The 18253-nt window shown below is 47.7% G+C and overlaps 1 protein-coding gene across 7 annotated transcripts in view; it reads left to right on the forward strand.

Moving 5' to 3' along the window:
- The window catches only part of LOC115316364 (serine/threonine-protein kinase ICK), a 49593-nt gene that overhangs the window by 3790 nt on the left and 27550 nt on the right, over positions 1–18253 (forward strand). For 3 of the 7 annotated variants that reach the window (XM_029975751.4, XM_029975750.3, XM_029975755.4), the window contains exons 3-9: positions 1175–1342; positions 7812–7866; positions 8307–8428; positions 9333–9545; positions 12365–12536; positions 13351–13518; positions 16922–17068. In XM_029975751.4, coding sequence (XP_029831611.1) covers positions 1221–1342; positions 7812–7866; positions 8307–8428; positions 9333–9545; positions 12365–12536; positions 13351–13518; positions 16922–17068 — 999 coding nt within the window. In that variant the 5' untranslated portion in view covers positions 1175–1220. Of the gene's footprint in view, positions 1–290; positions 357–811; positions 998–1174; positions 1343–5081; positions 5131–5319; positions 5462–7811; positions 7867–8306; positions 8429–9332; positions 9546–12364; positions 12537–13350; positions 13519–16921; positions 17069–18253 lie in introns of those variants that run through there. The other 4 variants (XM_029975754.4, XM_029975753.4, XM_029975756.3 and 1 more) reach the window with 4 other exon arrangements.

An 18253-nucleotide genomic window follows, 5' to 3' on the forward strand; every position in this document is an offset into this window, starting at 1 on the left:
TTCTGCACTGGAAATAGCACTGACCTTGCTGATGTGGCACTGGCTTCTCACCCAAATTTGTTATACAGTGCCAACACAGTGCTGTATCGGTGGTACCGTGTTTTCCGATGTATACTAAGTCGCTTTTTTTTTATAACATTTATCTTGGTGCATTTTATACTGTAATGTGACTTATACGCATTTCTTTTTTTTTAAATTTAGGGTGCGACACAATTTGTTTTATGCACCGCACGCCATCTTTTGTAGCGCCCTGCAATTACGTAGCCATAGGTGGTATTGCTCCTTCCTGGAGGCAATGTTGTTACCGCACTCTTCTTCACTTTTCAGAACTGACTCGGAAAGCGGGAAATTTTACGGTTAAGTGGCTCAATGTGAATAGGCAAGGCAGTGAGAATAAAGCTTCTGCAGCATGTGATCAACATTGCCTAATTCAGCCATGGTTCTGTATTTTCTTGCTTCAGTCCAGTAACACTGAAAGAACCGTGTTTCTACATGTAAAAGTGAGGATTGCGGCTAGCTGATGTTTCAGCGGCACCGAAAGAAATGTGTCAAGATTTATCTATCTGCCTGCGCGTCGACACTCGCTTCGTCGCCTTGACTTGGCCTAGGCTAGGCCTGGTGGTCCAAAACTTCGTTTACGAGTGTCTGGCACGTTAAACTTTCATTCGCTCACTATGTGTACACTGGAGTAAAGCCCACAACCATCTCATTTTGCGCGTTTTACATCCTTTTGCTGCGAAACATTCGATTGTCCCGCCAGGTAGCGCCGTGCTATGGGCATTTCTTGCGAGTCAAAACGTCTCAGTTGCGTGTCAAATGGTACATAGAATCTAGCCGATTGTGCGAAACTCTGATTTTGCGATACCGATGCGCAAAAAAGCTCGTCGCGTGAACCGTGCAAGGAGGTGCAACTTATACAAAGATGCGACTTATATACCAACTTTTCCCCGAAAATGGCTCAATATACCGAAGTGTGATTTATAGTCCGGAAAATGCGGTAAGTTACGGTCAAGTCCACACTGGATGAGCACTGTTTCTGTTGTGGGTCAAGCGGTACAGGATCCTCCCAGGACTTTTTATAGTAGAGTGCTGGAGAGGAGGGGGCAGGGGCTCGTGAATGTAGTGCAGCACGTGGCCCCTGAGTGAACGGCGGCACCCTCTCTGTGCACGGCAGCCCTGCCAGGGCACCCTGAGAGCCCCCCCTGCGGCACCTCCCCGGCATGCAGCGGCGGCACTCCCCGATGAAGCGGTACCAGCTGCTGCACCAGCTGGGCGACGGCACCTTTGGCAGCGTCGTGCTGGCACGCTCCCTCGACACGGGCGAGAAGGTGGCCGTCAAGAGGTACACCCTGCCCCGCACCCCCCCGTGTGTCGCCTCCACTTCTCACAGAAAGCATTTTGTTACGTCCCTGGATAAGGAACATGTGCCACAAAATTAACTTTGTCAGAAAACAAAATATATTTTAGAGCAATACTTGCGTTGCAAAAGTTGAGTTATTGAGTTGAAAGGGATTCGGAAACCTTCTATTTCGTCGACCTCAAAATAGAAGCATGTGTTGGGATTACTCAAATGAGTCTGAGAACATAAATGTTGCGCTATTGCTTTTTATCTTTTCCGGGGAAGGTTTATTTTCTCGCATCCTATCGAGGCACTTTATTTATTTATTTATTTTACTTTCGGTGCCAGAGGCAATACAGAGGGGAGTGGATTTTAAAAAATACACATAGAAAAAAATACACAACAGCAAAACGGCTGGAGGACTCTATAAAAGTGGCACTGTGAAGCAATACATGTTAGTCAAGGTATTTCTAAAACTCTTACAGTCCACAATTTTGGCAACATCCATGGGAAGGTGATTCCAATATAAAGAGGTGCTGGAAAGAAAGGAATGATAATATGTGCTAGTCCTGCAGGATGGAATGCCTGCAGGACTAACTTTGAATATATGATTGTTCCGTACTGATAGATAATGGGGTTGTGTTAGAAGCCTTTGCTTGAGAGGTGAATTAATGTGATATTTTTTATGGAGCAAACACAAGCGGGAAACTTCTCTGCGCAAAGAAAGATTTGGCAAGGATAAGCTGGTTTTCATTGCAGTTATGCTGGTGGTACGATGGTAATTCGAAAGGATTGAGTGGGAAGAACGATTTTGGACAGACTTCAATTCAGAAATGAGCGATTCAAGACCATGGTCCCAGATAGATGCAGCATATTCAAGCTTATCGCGAACAAGGGTTTTGTAAAGGATGAGTTTCAATGGCGTATGCGTGAGAAAATGTTTCTTTTAAAGGTAACGTGCACGTGCACTCCCAGATACTTGTTACGTGCACTCCCGGATACTTGTTACGTGCACTCCCAGATACTTGTAGGGTGGCACACATTCAAGAGGAATGTTATCAACGGAATAAATAGGACGTGTTGTGTTAAGACGAGACACACGCATGTATTTACATTTAGCAGTATTTCATGCACCAACAGCTACACCATTCAGAGATAAAGTTAGCATGTTTTTGGGAAGATTGGCGTCCTCCTAAGAGCCTCTTCGCTGAACCAGTATTTGCACAAAGGAAACGTACGCAGAGGGACATGCATCATGTTGGCAGCTCCCTCCGCCATCGTTCACACGGTCAAAGGGGCATTGGTGGTCACATTTAACCGTTTCTGCAATCGACACGACAGGCTTTGATGACAAAACATCCTTGGAAGTAGTTCGACCTGCCTCCAAACCGGGATTGCTCGTACTCTCCGAGCATTCCTTCCGCTGCAATGCTTGCGTCACCAAGCTGCATCCCAGAAGCATGGCCTCTTCGGGTGGCTCCCCGCAAAAACGTGCTCGACTTTGCTCGAGCAGAGAACGAATGTTGAGTCGGGGCTCGGCGAGGACTCCGATCTAATGGCGCGCTTTGTGCCCAAGAAATGGCCACTGTCGGCGTTGCTCCACAAAGAAAATATGTTGGAGGGGCGTCGAAGCAAGGTGCGTGATAGTATGCCCTCAAAATACACTCTTCCCCCGCTCGAGCTGTAATGTGCCTCTCTCTGTTGCTCTAATGGAGCTTTTTCGAGGAATGAGTGTCGTCCGGAGGGTGTTCCGTGAACTAGGAATGGCATGCTTTCCCTCGTCGGAACACGTTCACATTGTGCCGTAGTATCGGTTAATTTTCGTCGCTTTTTATGCGCTATACTCTACTTCGTTTCATGATAACTTGGCGAACTGTGAAGGCTAGGGCCTTGTGACCCTATAAGAGCGTCGGAGCGAGGGGCGTGACTTGACGTGACGGGAGCATTTGTGTCACCACGCCAACTGCGAAGTGCGATGCCCAGAGGAACCGGCTGTTGTCTGCTTGCCAAGAGTCGTCTGCTCCGAAACCAACCATCTTTGGATGAACGTTCACCACAGCAACATTTCCTTCCACCAGAATAGCGAGCACTTCGGGAACAGTTCATGAGACAACCATTCGCTCAATTTAGGTCCAAATCTGACAGGTGCTAATGCCACAGCACTGCGGAAACGGCCTCTCACACGGCTGCAATCGCCAATGATCACGGCGCTACAAGGCGAAAAAAATCAAGTGGACATGGAGGTGGTTTTACTTTTTTTTATTTAAATGTAATTGAAACTCATAAATTTGCGATAATTTTTTCCTTTAATCTTCATTCTCGTTATAGAAGGAATCGTACGAGTTCAATTGGTGAAAGTTGTCTACGATTGAGCAGGGTTTTGGCAATAACTTTTTCGCCCGCACACGGACGATGAGAAAGACCTTGCGGTCAACAAATTTATTTATTTATTTGAACCCTTACATCGCCTAAAAAGGCATGACTGTAGGGGGGCACAAAAAAAAACAGTATACATGATCAAAAGATTATAACAAAACAAAATGAAACGCTGTTATACAGACATAAAAACAACAATTCAAGACTCAGTGACACTAGAATATAATAAACTTAAACGAAGAACTGGATTTCGTCAAAGAACAACTCCGGCATTGTAATTTCTACAACGTCATTGTGTAATTTATTCCAGACATCGATAGACCGTGGAAAAAAAGAACATTTAAAAACATCAGTTTTACGTTTATATGGATGAATCTTCCTTGAATTATCTATTGTAAGAGACACGCAAGCAGGCTGCAGGAGATATGTTGATTTACAGATTCAACTACTGTCAGGAAAAATGTTAAAAGTTTCAAACGGAGGCATTGACAGCCCAGAGGTTCAGTTACACTTACTCTGAAATTATAATTTCCCGTAACAAACTTGCAAGCACGATTCTGTATTTTTTCAATATGATCTTCCAGATTAAGCCTATATGGGTTCCAGATCGTACAGGCAAATGTATCGTACATGCGAGAAATACAAGGTTTCTTTTAGTGACGATGAGGCCAACCTAAGATTACTTTTAATGAAACCTAGTGGCCGACCAGCCTTTGCAGTGATATAGTCAATATGTCTGTTGCCTCTGTTAAAAGTCCAACCGGCGACCCACCAAATAGTGCATGATGAGGGAAAAAAAAGTTTGATTTTCTGGTGAACTTGATGTGAACACATTTTGATAGATTTCAAGACATGCTCCATTGAAAACACCAAGCTTCAATCTTATCTAAGTATAGCTTTGGAGAGCAAACATATCAGTGTTACAAGAGGCGTCACTGTATAAAACACAGTCGTTGGCATATAATATTATGCTAGAAAAAACATTTTCAACTATATCATTAATATAAATTAAAAGCAGGAGTGGTCCTAGCACCGATCCCTGCAGGACACCGGAAATAACTTTTTACATACGGGGACCGGATTCCCTTAATTACCATGGACTGTTTCCGAGGATTCAAATACTCACCTGTCCAACAAAAAAAATGTTAAAATCAAATTTAAGTTTCTGAAGTTTGAGTATGAGGAACCATATTAAACACTTTTTTAAAGTCCAGAAAAATCCAATCGACCCGCTTACTTTTATTGAATGACAGTGCTATATCATGATAGAATTTCGCTAGTTGCGTGGTGCAGGATGACCCGGATCGAAAACCATGCAGAGTTGGAGTAAAAAAAAATTAATTAGGGCTAGGTGATTCATAAGATCGGTGTTAATTGTGCGCTCCATTGTTTTACGGGATTCGCTCGTGAGGGAGGTAGGCCTATAATTCTCAACCAGCCTTTTGGGACCAGACTTATAGATCAGCACAACAATCACATACTTCCAGTCAAGTGGTAAAGAACCATATTTTAAGGATACAGTAAATAAAATGACCAAGTCACAAGTAACAATATCAGCGCAAGACTTTAACACAGTATTTGGAATATCATCGGGACCAGTCGCTGAACCCTGTTTTACTTTGGTTAGCAGTTTAAAGATACCTTGCACATTAAATTGAATTTCAGGCAAGCAAACCATAAGATTAGGTGCAACGTCCGACTAAATGTAGTTACACATAGTGACGTCCGAAGAAGTAATCATTAAAGGGATACTGAACCGAAATTTCAAACTCACAAAACAAGGCTGGACAGATAGGCGGGACGATGCAAAACCCAAAAACATCACTCATACAGCAATATCTCAAACGGATCGCCATATTTTTAGAAAAGAAGCGCCCGACTGAACCCGGCCGACGAGGCCGACAAAGCAAGGCACGTCACGATTCTTATTCCCTCTCCTCCTTACTACGTCCCGTGTCGAGCTGGTGAACCGAAGCGAGGAGGAGAGAAGCGACGCCGCTCCCCCTCATTCTCAAATTCTCCCGGAGGACAGGGATGTCAGAAGCCTCGCTTGATCGCGCCCTTCTTTTCGAAAAGTGCGGCCATCCGTTTGAGATATCGAACTACGAGCAATGTTTCGGAGTTCGTAGAGTCCCGTTCAACGCTTCTAGAGCCTTATTTTGCGAAATTCAAATTTCGGTTCAGTATCCCTTTAAAGGTGACAGCCTTTAAATTGTACTCAGAGACAAGGTTACTATCTACGATCAGAGATGGAACATCCACAGTATCGTTGCGATTAGACCGAATGAACTTCCTTAGCTCCTTGGAGTTCTGTTTTAGCTTGGTATTCAGCGTCGCGAAATCATTTGCTCGGGACAAAGCTATTGCACGTTTGAGAATAGCTCCTACCTTTGTTGTTTATTATATGACATAGTCATTGCGTATGCAATATTGTTTCAGTGCACATTTATTTTTATTCGTAAGCTTGCGTAGCTCAGAATTAAACCATGGTTTTCACGTCACTTGAACGTAAGCATTCTTGATCAAACAAAAATTTTAATGAAAGTTAATAACCTACCTTTAAAAACCTTCCACAATAAATTAACATTACCCGATATACTGATTTCTTCAGAAACAGGAAGGAATGAACTGAGGTTATCAGATAAGCCAGCATAATTACCTCTATCAAAAAAATACACTTTCTTTGGACGAAGCAAAATATTGCTTTCGAATGAACAAGTCAACTTCGCAACCACTGCCTTATGGTCACTTGTACCGGGGATGACCATTACAGCAGAGATCACCGAGTCATGATTGCTAAAAAGAAGGTCAAGGATGCTCGATCGACTGGCACAAATCCTTATGGGCTCTTAACAAACTGCTTCAGATCTTAGTCGTTAATAAGATTAAGAACTGCTGAATATACACCCAAAGAGTTAACAGTCAAGGGTTGACGATCCAACCACTGAACATCGGGCAAATTAAAGTCGCCTCCAACCACAACAAAACCATCACCGATAATAGATAAAGCATTACTCACAGAAAAAATTGTGTTAGCGTCACTTGCCGGAGGTCTATAAAAACAGCCTCTAGTAAGATAATCGGTATTTTAAGATAGACGTGGAACCAGGGCCGTACCCAGAAAAAAATTTCGGGGGGGGTTTTCGGGGACAACGGCGGCCATTTTGAAAGTGTCTATTGTCTTATTTTCGCCTATGAATCATATGCATCGGCGGCATATAATGGAGAGTTACAGCAAACCGGAGATCCGGTCCCGGATTGGTACCCGGTAGCCGACCGGCGCCACTGCGCGTGCGCAAAGGTGGAGATTAAAATCGGCTGGCTGCAAGTGCACCGACCAGGGCCGTACACAGAAAAAAATTTCGGGGGGGGTCAGGACCCCCTATCCCCCCCCCTGGTTACGGCCCTGCGTGGAACCAGACAGTTTCACAAGATAAGCGACTGAAATCTATCTTGCAACATTTTAAACTTTCATGATTGAGCAAAAAGTCACCACCACCGAAACCATTTCTATCCTTACGATATACAGGGAAATGCAGCGAGAAAACTTCCAGATCGGAGATAGATTCTTCAGGCCAAGATTGAGTCCGAAGAAATGCTCGTCTCGAGAATTTCTTTTATCTGTCAGTAGCTTTTAGCACCCGTACAGCCACAAAACAACTCGTCATTTGTAAAGGAAGCACACGTAGTTGATTGTTTTCTTCGTGAAACAGTGGACGGTCACAATTTAAGCTCGCTTTTGATTCTGTCTGCTGGACTCAATTTGTTACCAGCAATCCACTTTCTTTTTTTTTTCCTGTTTTTAATAGCAGACAACGCTAGCCAACGCTGTACTTTTCCTTTTTCCCCCTTTTTCGTGAGCAGACAATGTTAGCGCCTTCTCATTTAATTTTTTTTACTGGGATCGACACCTCGTAGCAGACAGACACCGTCCTTCACGGACGTTAACAGACGTGCCCATGGTTCTTTTTTTTCAACATAGACTTCGATAAATGCAAGCCCCCAATATGTGGGAAAGAATAGGCCCCAAAAAAAGGAATGAGAAGAAAAAGAAACCCCCAAAACAGGAAGCCTTAAATGTGATGTCCGTTTGCAGGATGAAGAAGAAGTACTACTCCTGGGACGAGTGCATGAACCTGCGAGAGGTGAAGGTAAGCAGAAGTCGGTGACTCTTAGCCCAGCTGCGTGGGCTAAAGTCACTAAATCACCTGAGAGTAGCGACTGCCATCTTGTTCCTCATAATCAATCTTACCACTGATCCGATATCGCTGGAAATGCTTTTTCCATTTTCCAAAAACGTTGAAACAGTGTATGACAGTTTTTTACAAGTAGTGCCGCTTAGGTTAGGTACACACTGACAAACAAGCACTATTTCGTCAGTGTGTACTTGACCTTTGCACTATTTACAAAATGCTTATCCAACTAGCCCTCTTAATATTTTACTGTACGACAGAGCAAAAAACGACATTGTCTGAGCCTACCGTCACCCTATCCCAAGGTCGAGGTGCATTGGGCAACAAAATTGCGGCCCTGCTCAGGGAATGGAGCGTGGCTACACTGGGCGTAGAGTGACGTGTGCGTGCCTGTGCAGTCCCTTCAGAAGCTGAGCCACGCCAACCTGGTGAAGCTGAAGGAGGTCATCCGAGAGGACAACACCCTCTACTTCGTCTTCGAGTACATGCGGGAGAACCTGTACCAGCTCATCAAAGACAGGTGCTTTGGGCCTTCCCTTGCTTTCCAATCTTCTACCCATTTTTATGCGCATAAAGTAGGGTGCCCGAAACGCATCTTCGAGTTTACCGCGCCCTCAAATGTGGTTCCTCCGTTCCCGCCCGATGCCACCGTAAAAGTCTTGCTCTTGCCCAACGTGACCCCAGCGGCAGTGGCAGATGCCTGCTCTGCCGCGGGCCGCACCAGGAGAGTAAAGGTGGGAGAAAAAACGCAGACCCCTTGTTCTAATATGAACTTTACGCTGCAGGCTAGAGCCAGTTAATAAGCGACGCTTTAGAGGACAATTTCGTTGCTTAGAATTAACGCTGCCAGTCGCCGCTTTTGTCGACGACGAAAAATCCAGGAAGTGCTTTCCGTCCCGTTCGTTAAAACAGTTGCGAGCAAAACAATGATTTTCTCACCCCCTGCTCTAAAGTTTTCAGTCGAGAAAGTGTCGACGCGCGTGTGGCTCTAAGTACCTAGGTGATGGCACCCACGAGCTGCTGGCACGTCGACAAACGGGGTAGAAATGGACGAATGGCCGTCGTGTCGACAATGAAAGGCTGAGCGCAGCTACCTAAAGACCCGCATCACCGGGTGTGGGCAGTGCGCGTTCACACGAACCAGGTGCGCGTCGAGCGACAGGTCTGCGCATGCGTTGTTCCGACAGCAGCGCTTGACGTCAGAGCCGCATGTTGGTGCATAATCACCGACGGCCTTAAAAGAGGGTGGCCGACCCCAGGCACGTCACTATCGCTCCTGGACCAACGCAATTGCGAGTCGACAAGAAGGTCAAATAGGAGTCACGAGGAAAAGGGGTGAATTGGCCCTAGGCTAGGGCGAGTTTAATGCGGACCAGTGAGCGGGTGGCGGCCCTACAGAACGGGCATCCCCCGGGGGCACGCAGGGAGAAGCCATTTGCGGAGCCCGTGATCCGCAGCATCCTGCAGCAGATCCTGCAGGGGCTGTCGTTCATGCACAAGCACGGCTTCTTCCACCGGGACATCAAGCCCGAGAACCTGCTTTGCACGGGACCCGAGCTGGTCAAGATTGCAGACTTCGGCCTCGCCAGGGAGATCCGCTCCCAGCCGCCCTACACGGACTACGTGTCCACACGCTGGTGGGTCCCCCTCCTTTGCCCTCTTTTAAAGGGACAACCATTTTCTGACTTCGGCCGGTTAATTGCGGGAAGTAATCTATGCTGCCCATAGAACCAGGAACATCATTTGTTTTCACGTGCACTAGGTTTTATTTTAAAAAATGAAATAAATCTGAGGGTACTCGTCAAGTCAAGTTGAGGGATGTCGGTACCACGTGGTTTCTTGTTGGATTTCATCCTCGAGGCCCACGGTTGTCGACGTATCAACGTCTGGCTACGATAGAGCACCTGCTTAACATTAACGAAGGTTGCGGCGAGCGATCGAGAGGAAAGATGCCGCAGAGAGGGAATGGTTTTGTTCATTTCATAAAATGGCGGCACGAAAACTTGCGCACTCCCCGTGACGTGTTGCCCCGTGACCGCCACACACTCTGCAGATCGAGAAATAATGCTTTTTTTCCTTCGCAATTATGCGGCAGAATTGCAGTGTTTTGGGGGAAGGTGGCGCATTGTCTCTCACTAGTGCTTGAATCAACTATGTAAAAAATACGACCCACAAATTCTTTCGAAGGCAAAATTCTTTCGAAGGCATCTGCATTCCGACAAAACCCAACTCAGTTTTTGTGTTTGTCTGTGGCATGTGTGCCGTGTCACGCAGCCTGATGCCACGTAACGTTGGTTCAGGGTGCGAAGCTGCAGTGTCACGTGACGCCAAGCTGTCAACGTTATAGATCTGGTCATTGGGTGTTGAATTGTGGTGTAACGTGATGTTATGCAATCAGGTTGCTTGACGTTATATTGCTCGATTGACCGGAGTTGCCCGTAAAAATGTAATAAAAAAAAAATGTTTCTCGTGTATTTTGTTATTATGCATATGACGATTTAAAGGGATACTACAACGAAATTTCGGCGCTCATTTTTTGGTCTATATGTGTTCAAAAAAGCAGCATCACATCGAACATACCAATATATTGTTAAAAAAAGTCACGAAAAGGAATTTTAAAACCAATTAAACGATTAGCGAAGAGCACCTGATGGATGTCGCTAACGCCTCGCTTGTAATGCCCGTCGAGGAACCTTGACAGCTAAACACGGAGGTTGTCTCGTCTCCGGCCACGACGAGAGAAGAGGGGAAGGAGGAGCTCCCCTCTTCCTGAGAATGCCTTTTGTGTGTCGCAGAAGTCGCTATTGTCCCCCTACAAGATTACAGAAGATTAAGCCTTCCCTCAAAATTCGTACAAAAGCAGCCGCTTTGGTGGCTGGAACGACTAGGCCATCCTCTCGACGTCAGCCTCGCCGTAGCTTTGCTCGTCTAGAGACGACCTACGTCACGATTGCGTTGGATGTCACGTGGTCTCCGCTGGGCCTTCTCTGAGCGCTTGCCAGAGTGGGCCGTTTATAACAAAAAATACAGCCAACAGGATCAAAATACAAACGTGCGATTGTCATTTACGGATATTGTGGATCATATTCAACCTATTTTTGAACACGACGGGAATATTTCAAATTTCGTTGAAGTATCCCTTTAATGGATAGATTGAATTACAACTGTCAATCTGTTTAACACAGAATGTGTTTTATAGATGGTTTCTAGTGGATTCCTCCGACGAACGTTCTTGTAATTCAAAGATGTCACGCAAAGTTTATTGGCATCATCACCCGAGGTTCGTCTGTCTTCTACGGGACATAGAGGCTTTTAGCACGCACTATACTCGGTGTCAGCTATTTTGTGCTACGTCGTCAAAGCTAGCTTAGCTTTCTCGCTGCTTGAACACTGACGAAGCTAGTTGCGCGTGCGAATGAGGTGGAAAGGGCAGAGCCTTGGCTCTCGGAGCAGTGCAGGGCTGTTGCACAGTAGAAGCTACGCTAGCCTCGACAATGTAGCACAAAATAGTTGACGTGGAGTATAGATGAGTGCCATTATGGCGTGGCACCTTTTGCATCCTTGCCAAAGTTCCCAGCCGCCAAAGGGGGCAGCGATAAGTAGCCCTAAACAAAGCACAAGAACAGTCTGGTGCCCGGATTGTCGGTGGCGCGTCGTGCGGCAAACTCAACGAATTGAAAAGGTCATTTTCGGCTGTGCTCGTGCACTGCTATTGAAAACACCCTTTCCTCCAAAGCAGTAACTGATAGAATGGTGGATTCTGGTGGAGAGTGGCTGTCGTGTCCCGGTCTAGATTACCAGGCCTGTCCATTAGGTGGTTGTTAGTAGATCCCCGAGGTACAGACACGCCCAAGCTTGACCAGAGTATGTGGCCAAACGGCAGACATGCGCTTCTGGCATCGCCGCCTGTTGGCAGGCGGTGCCAGCCAACAGGCGTAGTGCAAATGAAGGCACGAGCTGTGGGGCGAGTCCAGTAGTGAGGATGTTGTGGGAGGCTGTCTTCGGCGTTTTTCTAACTCCTGGGGGGATCGGTGGTCGAGCGTGCCTATGCCCCACGGGCCAGGAATCTCGGACTCGGTCACCACTCCCGCCCATTTTGATCCGGTTGCAGTCGTGTGTCCCTACAGTGCCTGCTAGACGCCCCGGGCAAGCAGTCACGCTGCACCGGCCGAATGTCTCGTCTACGGTGGAGACGACCGCCGTCTTAAGGAACAATGCAATAGGCCCTTCGCAAAACCCCATCGAGCAAGATTGGTGGTCATCATTTTTCAGCAGGGACCCAAGTCCCTGCCAAACGCTGACATGGCTCTCTAGTTCAATACGCCTCAGGGTAACACACCCAAACAATGGCAGACTCGACTGCGCAACAGCTGTTAAATGGCGTTTCCACAAAAGGGTCTAGTGCCCGGATGCCCCGGGAGCGTCCGGCGATCAGCAGCGTGGTCCCTGTTGGCAGGTACCGCGCCCCCGAGATCCTGCTGCGCTCGACGAGCTACAGCTCTCCCATTGACCTGTGGGCTGTGGGCTGCATCCTGGCCGAGCTGTACTCCCTCCAGCCACTCTTCCCCGGGCGCAGCGAGGTTGACCAGATCTTCCGCATCTGCTCCGTGCTCGGCACCCCCGACAAGGTCTGTCCTCCGCTTCCGGGACGAGCTCCCCGATTCGGGCGCCCATAATACGTGTACGGTGCCTAGAATGCTTCTTCGGTCTGTGGAGCCATAGCCTCCTCTATACTGACAAAGCCTGGCAGATCGCCATGAGACGCAGCCGGCGAAAGTGAAAAGGTAGAGCAGCAGACAAGACTCATGTAATGGGCACCCTGTTGCGGCGAGACGCCGAAACACTCTTGTCCCGAGCGATGGAATGTCTGCTCGTGCTTCTCGCGTTCCTTGGGCTACCGCTTCTTCTCTCGTCAGGTTTGAAAGCCATGTTTCAGGTCCTCGCCGGTGCAAAATCTGTGCGCTGAATACCAGACTCCCCGAAAAATGCTCTGTGCTACCAGATACTCGTGCTCTAAATCTGCAACTGGGCACTTTATGGCTCCGTCATCGAACTGCCAGGCTTCGTAAGTATAGGGGAGGCTATGGAGCACTCCACGCCGTCCGTGCATCGAAAGCAGTCCCCAACAAATTACGTCGCAGCAGCTGGTGTGTCATGTTATCGAATGTCCAGGCAGTTGGTCTCTGAGGCTCCGGCAAAAATCGAACGCGAGGGTGGTGGTCGTTGTCTCGGCTCCCGATCGCTCGGGTTAATTGTCGAGCCGGAGAGCTACCCGCAGCAGACGTCTGCCGCATCCACCCCGCTGCCGTGCCGCTGCCGGGATTGCGGCAGGCACTTTTGCAACGAGCGCAAATGAAGGGACCGCTGTTTGGAACGTATATTCCGGGCACTCTAGTACGGATGGACGGAGGGCGTCATCACTGACGGCAGGCTTTCCCACAGCGGGACTGGTCCGAGGGTCATCAGCTGGCGGCGGCCATGAACTTCCGCTTCCCCCAGTTTTCGGAGATGCCCCTGGGCAACGTGGTGCCCAACGCGGGCAGGGACGCCCTGGTCCTGCTCAGGGACCTGCTGCGCTGGAACCCCGCTCGGCGGCCCATGGCACTCTTGGTACGGACGCTGGCTTTGGCGGGAGCGCGCGTCCACGGCCCTGACAAGTAAACGCGCACTCGTCCGACACCTCGTAGAGAGAGAGGCCGTCGCGCTAGATTTTCTATGTCTCCCACTGGAGGCCGCTGCGGGCCACAAAGTGGATGCAATAAGACGAGTGACTGCACGAAGGTGCCACTTGGATGGTTGACATAAAGCCCCTCGATGTGTTTGAATTTGTCTAGCAAGCAGCGTCAAATGCGCCAGTGCACAATACCCATGTCTCGAGCGGCCCTTGGAAGCGAATGGTGGCGGAGCACGCGCTCGTGGCACATGTCTCGCACATTTCCACAACAATTGTTGGTGGCACTTGTCAAAAATGCCTTTATTGAGGGGCTTTAGGTCGACGAAAGCATGACTGAGCCAATTGTACATCCTCGTGGCTCGTCGATTTCTCGCTGGGCGCTCGGCGCAGATCGTTGCACCCAAACAAACTGACGAGCCATGGTGTGGCCGTACAGTCTCCAACAATACGAAAGACCCACTTGACAAGGCGGATCCAGGCGGCTCGCTTCGCTTTGCCCACATTGCTTGGGCTGAGGAAATAAATGCGCATTTCTTCTGTGCTTGCTCTAAACATAAAATGCGGCCCAAGTGTGCTTAGCACCGCTGCATAAACTATCAAGCAAAAGAGTGTATCAGATTGATGGAGACCAAAAAATGCACCGAGTGGCTCAGCCATGCTTTTTTTATTGACCATCCCGGTGTCATGTTGTTAAATTGTGTGACTGCTGCAACAGCACTTGGCTGGGACCTGCTTAGTGAGTGCTGACGCGATGTATGTGCAATCTGCCCTGTGCCAGTAGGTGACAAACAGCCTCGTGACCATTCATCTCTCCTCACGATGGATTGCAGCGGACATGTTCAGCAATCGCAGCCAATCCATTGCCGGGAATTGCTTGCGGGCCATTAGGACATATGGCTGAAAACAAAAAGGGTGGAAAATTGGTCAGAGTTTCCTCTTATGATCTTTTGTCCAATGAAGCCACCTGTAAGGAGCATCTTTTCACCTACGCTCAAGAAACGCCTAACTTCTCACTGAGCCATTAGAAAAATTTTGCTTTTCATATTGAAGCGAGCGTTTCCTTCAAAATTCCATGAAAAATCCACCACCCAGTGTTCCAACGTGGGAAGCTCATTTTGATGATTTATTCGAAGTGGGTTAGATCCATCTCGCACCTGCGGTAGGAAGTTCTGGTGCCCTCTCATCATGACCATCATGATCATCATCACCCCACTACCACATTAGCGTCATTATGGTCCCTAGAAAGACCGGCTAGTCTCTCCAGTCACTGTGGTGCCTGGAATGAAGACATACGGCATTGCAAGCAGTCAGCGTCCCAGGCGCACTGCCCATACGCGCTTGCTGATTGTTTCTCGCTCTATGCTTGGGCTGCTGTGCACTTACCACTTTCCGGGACGGAATGATACGGTGAAATGACTGAGAGTGCTGGTGACCTAGTTTAAGGGCTGACATAGCAACCCTTTAGCAAGAGGAAAAAAGGACAGGCACACGCGAGAGTTTTGCATTTGTCCGTCTCTTTTTCTCTTGCACCAGGGCTATATGTCAGCATTTAAAAACTTGATAGAAAACCTGCCAAGACCCATATTACGTGATTTAGTAAAATAAGCAGTTATGTATACAGTGTTTTCTTTCATTTTTTATATATTCTAAAAAATATTTGTATAAAAGTGTGCAAATGTTGACAGTCGTAACCTCGGATCAACGTAGCATTTCCGTTGGCTATCTTTGGCATGCAGTCTATGAATTGTTTACGCAGCAATCCCAACTCCCGCAATTTTCAAGCTTTTATTCGATACAAACAATGAATGAAAGGGTTCTGCACATGATGCATGCTTAACTTCACTCATTGCACAAACTTTCAAAAAGATATGCAAAGTCACAGGACACGCAACGCATAACATCGTAAGAAATAGTAATTGTCCGTTCATAGTATGCAATTTACGGGGCAGTTACCAAGCCATGAAAAGAAATCTAGAGGACACAAATGAGTGCTTAATTTTCAGCTGAATAGCTTTCACCTCATCTTCAGAAGCCGTTGCTGCTTTCCTGCCCTCTCGCTGTTCATTGCTTTGGTGTAAAACCGGAAACGAAGGAGGGTGGAGGACTGGAGTATGCTTGTTGGGATTGCCGTGGCATGTGTCTCACAGCCTAACAAAGGAAATTTGCCCTTGCTGAGAAAGCAGAAACGTCCACAACACTCTTCTCACTAACCTTATTGAGACTGAAAAACGTGGACTCCTCAAGCATAGTAACTGTTTTCTTTTTTTCTAAGGGATTTTTATGAGTGGATCAAACAACCATCATTGAAGTGTGCCCTGGATAATGTAGCTTGGTCACTCCCACGTCCAATACATCTTTCAGTTGCCAAAGAGTATGCACAATCCAGAGTCTTTTTCAAGGCTTTCCTCGCCATACATTCAGCTGTGCAGCGTGTTTCCAAAATAGAAAAAAAAGTAGTAATTTTTTGTATGGCAAAAATAAACTGCATTGTTGCATAGTTTAATTGCCATGCAAAAATAAACTATGCAACAATGCATACTTAATGCATTGTTGCATAAACTATGCAATGCGGCTATCTCAGTTTCCGTCCAGTGTAGCGCTAGCATTCCGAACCCAAAGTTTCAGAACCAACCATTATCTTATCAAAAAGAATTATTAACCGAGACCTAAAAAAAAGCCCAACTTGAAAGGAGCATGCCCATTCACAGCGCCACTAGCAGCAGCCACACAAGGAAAGCCAACATTCTTAGAGCTATCAGTTGAACAGTGACAAGCCCCATGGAAGAGCTTTGTTTGAAAACGGTTCTTCTCTGTTTCCTGCACATGAGCGGGCACGACTGGATGGCATTCCCATGCCATCAGTGACAACGCCTCCGCGGGCAACGGAGAAGAACCGTCTTGGAACGACACCCTTTTCGCGCAAACTTTGTTTACCATAAAAACCGCAATTGAATGACTTTGCACCGCAGGCAATGTGCATTTAACCTTCCACCTGTTCTGCTGCTTGTGTCCATAAGGCGATCCGATAGTGTAGTGAGCGTCACCAAAAAGGGGCGCCCCGAATATGTGCCAGACATTCTAGGAAGCTTGTCAACAGATCCAGTAACATTTGAGAGAACCGACTGCGCGCGACAGCACGCCTATTGCGTGCAGTGCCCCCTTTCATCCACGGTGCTGCCACCTGGCTGCGTCGAGAGGGCCGTGTGATTGGGAGACTAGCCAGTCTTTCTAAAGACCATAGCATCGTCCTTAGTAGCAGCAGCACCGCCGTTATCGTCATCTTTATTATCATGGAGTGCAGTAGTACGTTGGGCGAGTGGTTCTGGCCACCACGTGCAGGCCCTGCGCTACCCATACTTCACGGCCGACCAGCGTGCCACGGCGGGTCCCCCGATCCCCAGTGTGCGCGGGGACAGCGGCCGGGGATTCCAGTCCCAGTTCCTGGGCAAGGAGCCATCCGGTCCTCCGCCACCCTACGACCTCCAGGTACGCCCTCCAATGCCTGCCTCGGATGGGGGCTGGACTCTCTCTGTAATGGCCAGCTTCTCCCAGCTGGGAGGGGCGAGCCTGGTTGGCCGTGCCCTCCCCAGATGGCGCTGGAAAGCTGGCTCCGGTTAATTCCCTCGATGCGTTTGTGTTCATCTAGCAGGAAGCATCAGATGCACCAATGCACGATGGCTTCCCCTCGTGTAACCCTCAAAAATGAACGGTGGCGCGGTGCTAAAATGAGCAGACTTTGGAAGCGAATGGCGGCGGAGCACTCGCTCGTGGCTCGCGTTTCATGCATTTGCACAACAATGGTTGTCTGTACTTGTGAGAACTGCTAAGCGTGGATTTTATCGAGGAGATTTAGGCTCTTCGAAAGCCCCTCAATGTCTTTGTGTTTGTCTTACCCGAATGCGCCAATGCATGAGGCACATGTGGCCGTTAAAAGCTAGTGCCGGCACAGCACTGAAATGAGCGACCCTTGGAGGCAAGTGGCGGCGGAGCATTCGCCTGCGGTACGTGACTCGCCATAGTCGTAGGTACTTGCGATAAATGTGAAGCGTAGGTTTTATTGAGAGACTCTTGCAAAGGGGGAGTAGACTCCCCTTGCCCACCAAGACTTACTGTAGCTCGAGCATCGTTCATTTTGGAATACAAATCTACAAGTTGTCTCTTAAGCTTTAGCTCATTTATTTTGCTTACGACCAGTCCAGTGTTAGACACTGACAAGAGTGGAAGCTACGATTGAAGTGAGACAGACTCACATGAACACATAACATTACAAACAGGATGGTAGAACTTGTTTCGTACGATTTGGCACCAGCTAGCTCAATTCCTTGCGAGGCATTTTTAAAATGTGAGCTATTGCTCTGGCTCACTGCACAGTGTGGTGCTCTCTGGAAGTACTTTGCACGGTGAGCAAGAACTAGACATTTGCGAGGCATGACTCGAGGAATTAAAATGTGAACATACTGAGGTAAAATATCTTTGTTTTTGTGTTTGTGCTATTTTACCTCGTATGTTCAGTGATTGCCAACTAGCCCAGCTATCAAGCTTAAAAGAATGCCGAACCGAAAGTTTGATTTCGCAAAATGAGGTCGCGGAACCATTGCATGGGACACTACGAACTCCAAAACATAACTCATACATCAATATCTCAAATGAATGTCCGTATTTTTTAAAAAA

Source organism: Ixodes scapularis, unplaced genomic scaffold, assembly GCF_016920785.2.
Source record: "Ixodes scapularis isolate PalLabHiFi unplaced genomic scaffold, ASM1692078v2 ptg002596l_1__unscaffolded, whole genome shotgun sequence".
Lineage (NCBI taxonomy): Eukaryota > Metazoa > Arthropoda > Arachnida > Ixodida > Ixodidae > Ixodes > Ixodes scapularis.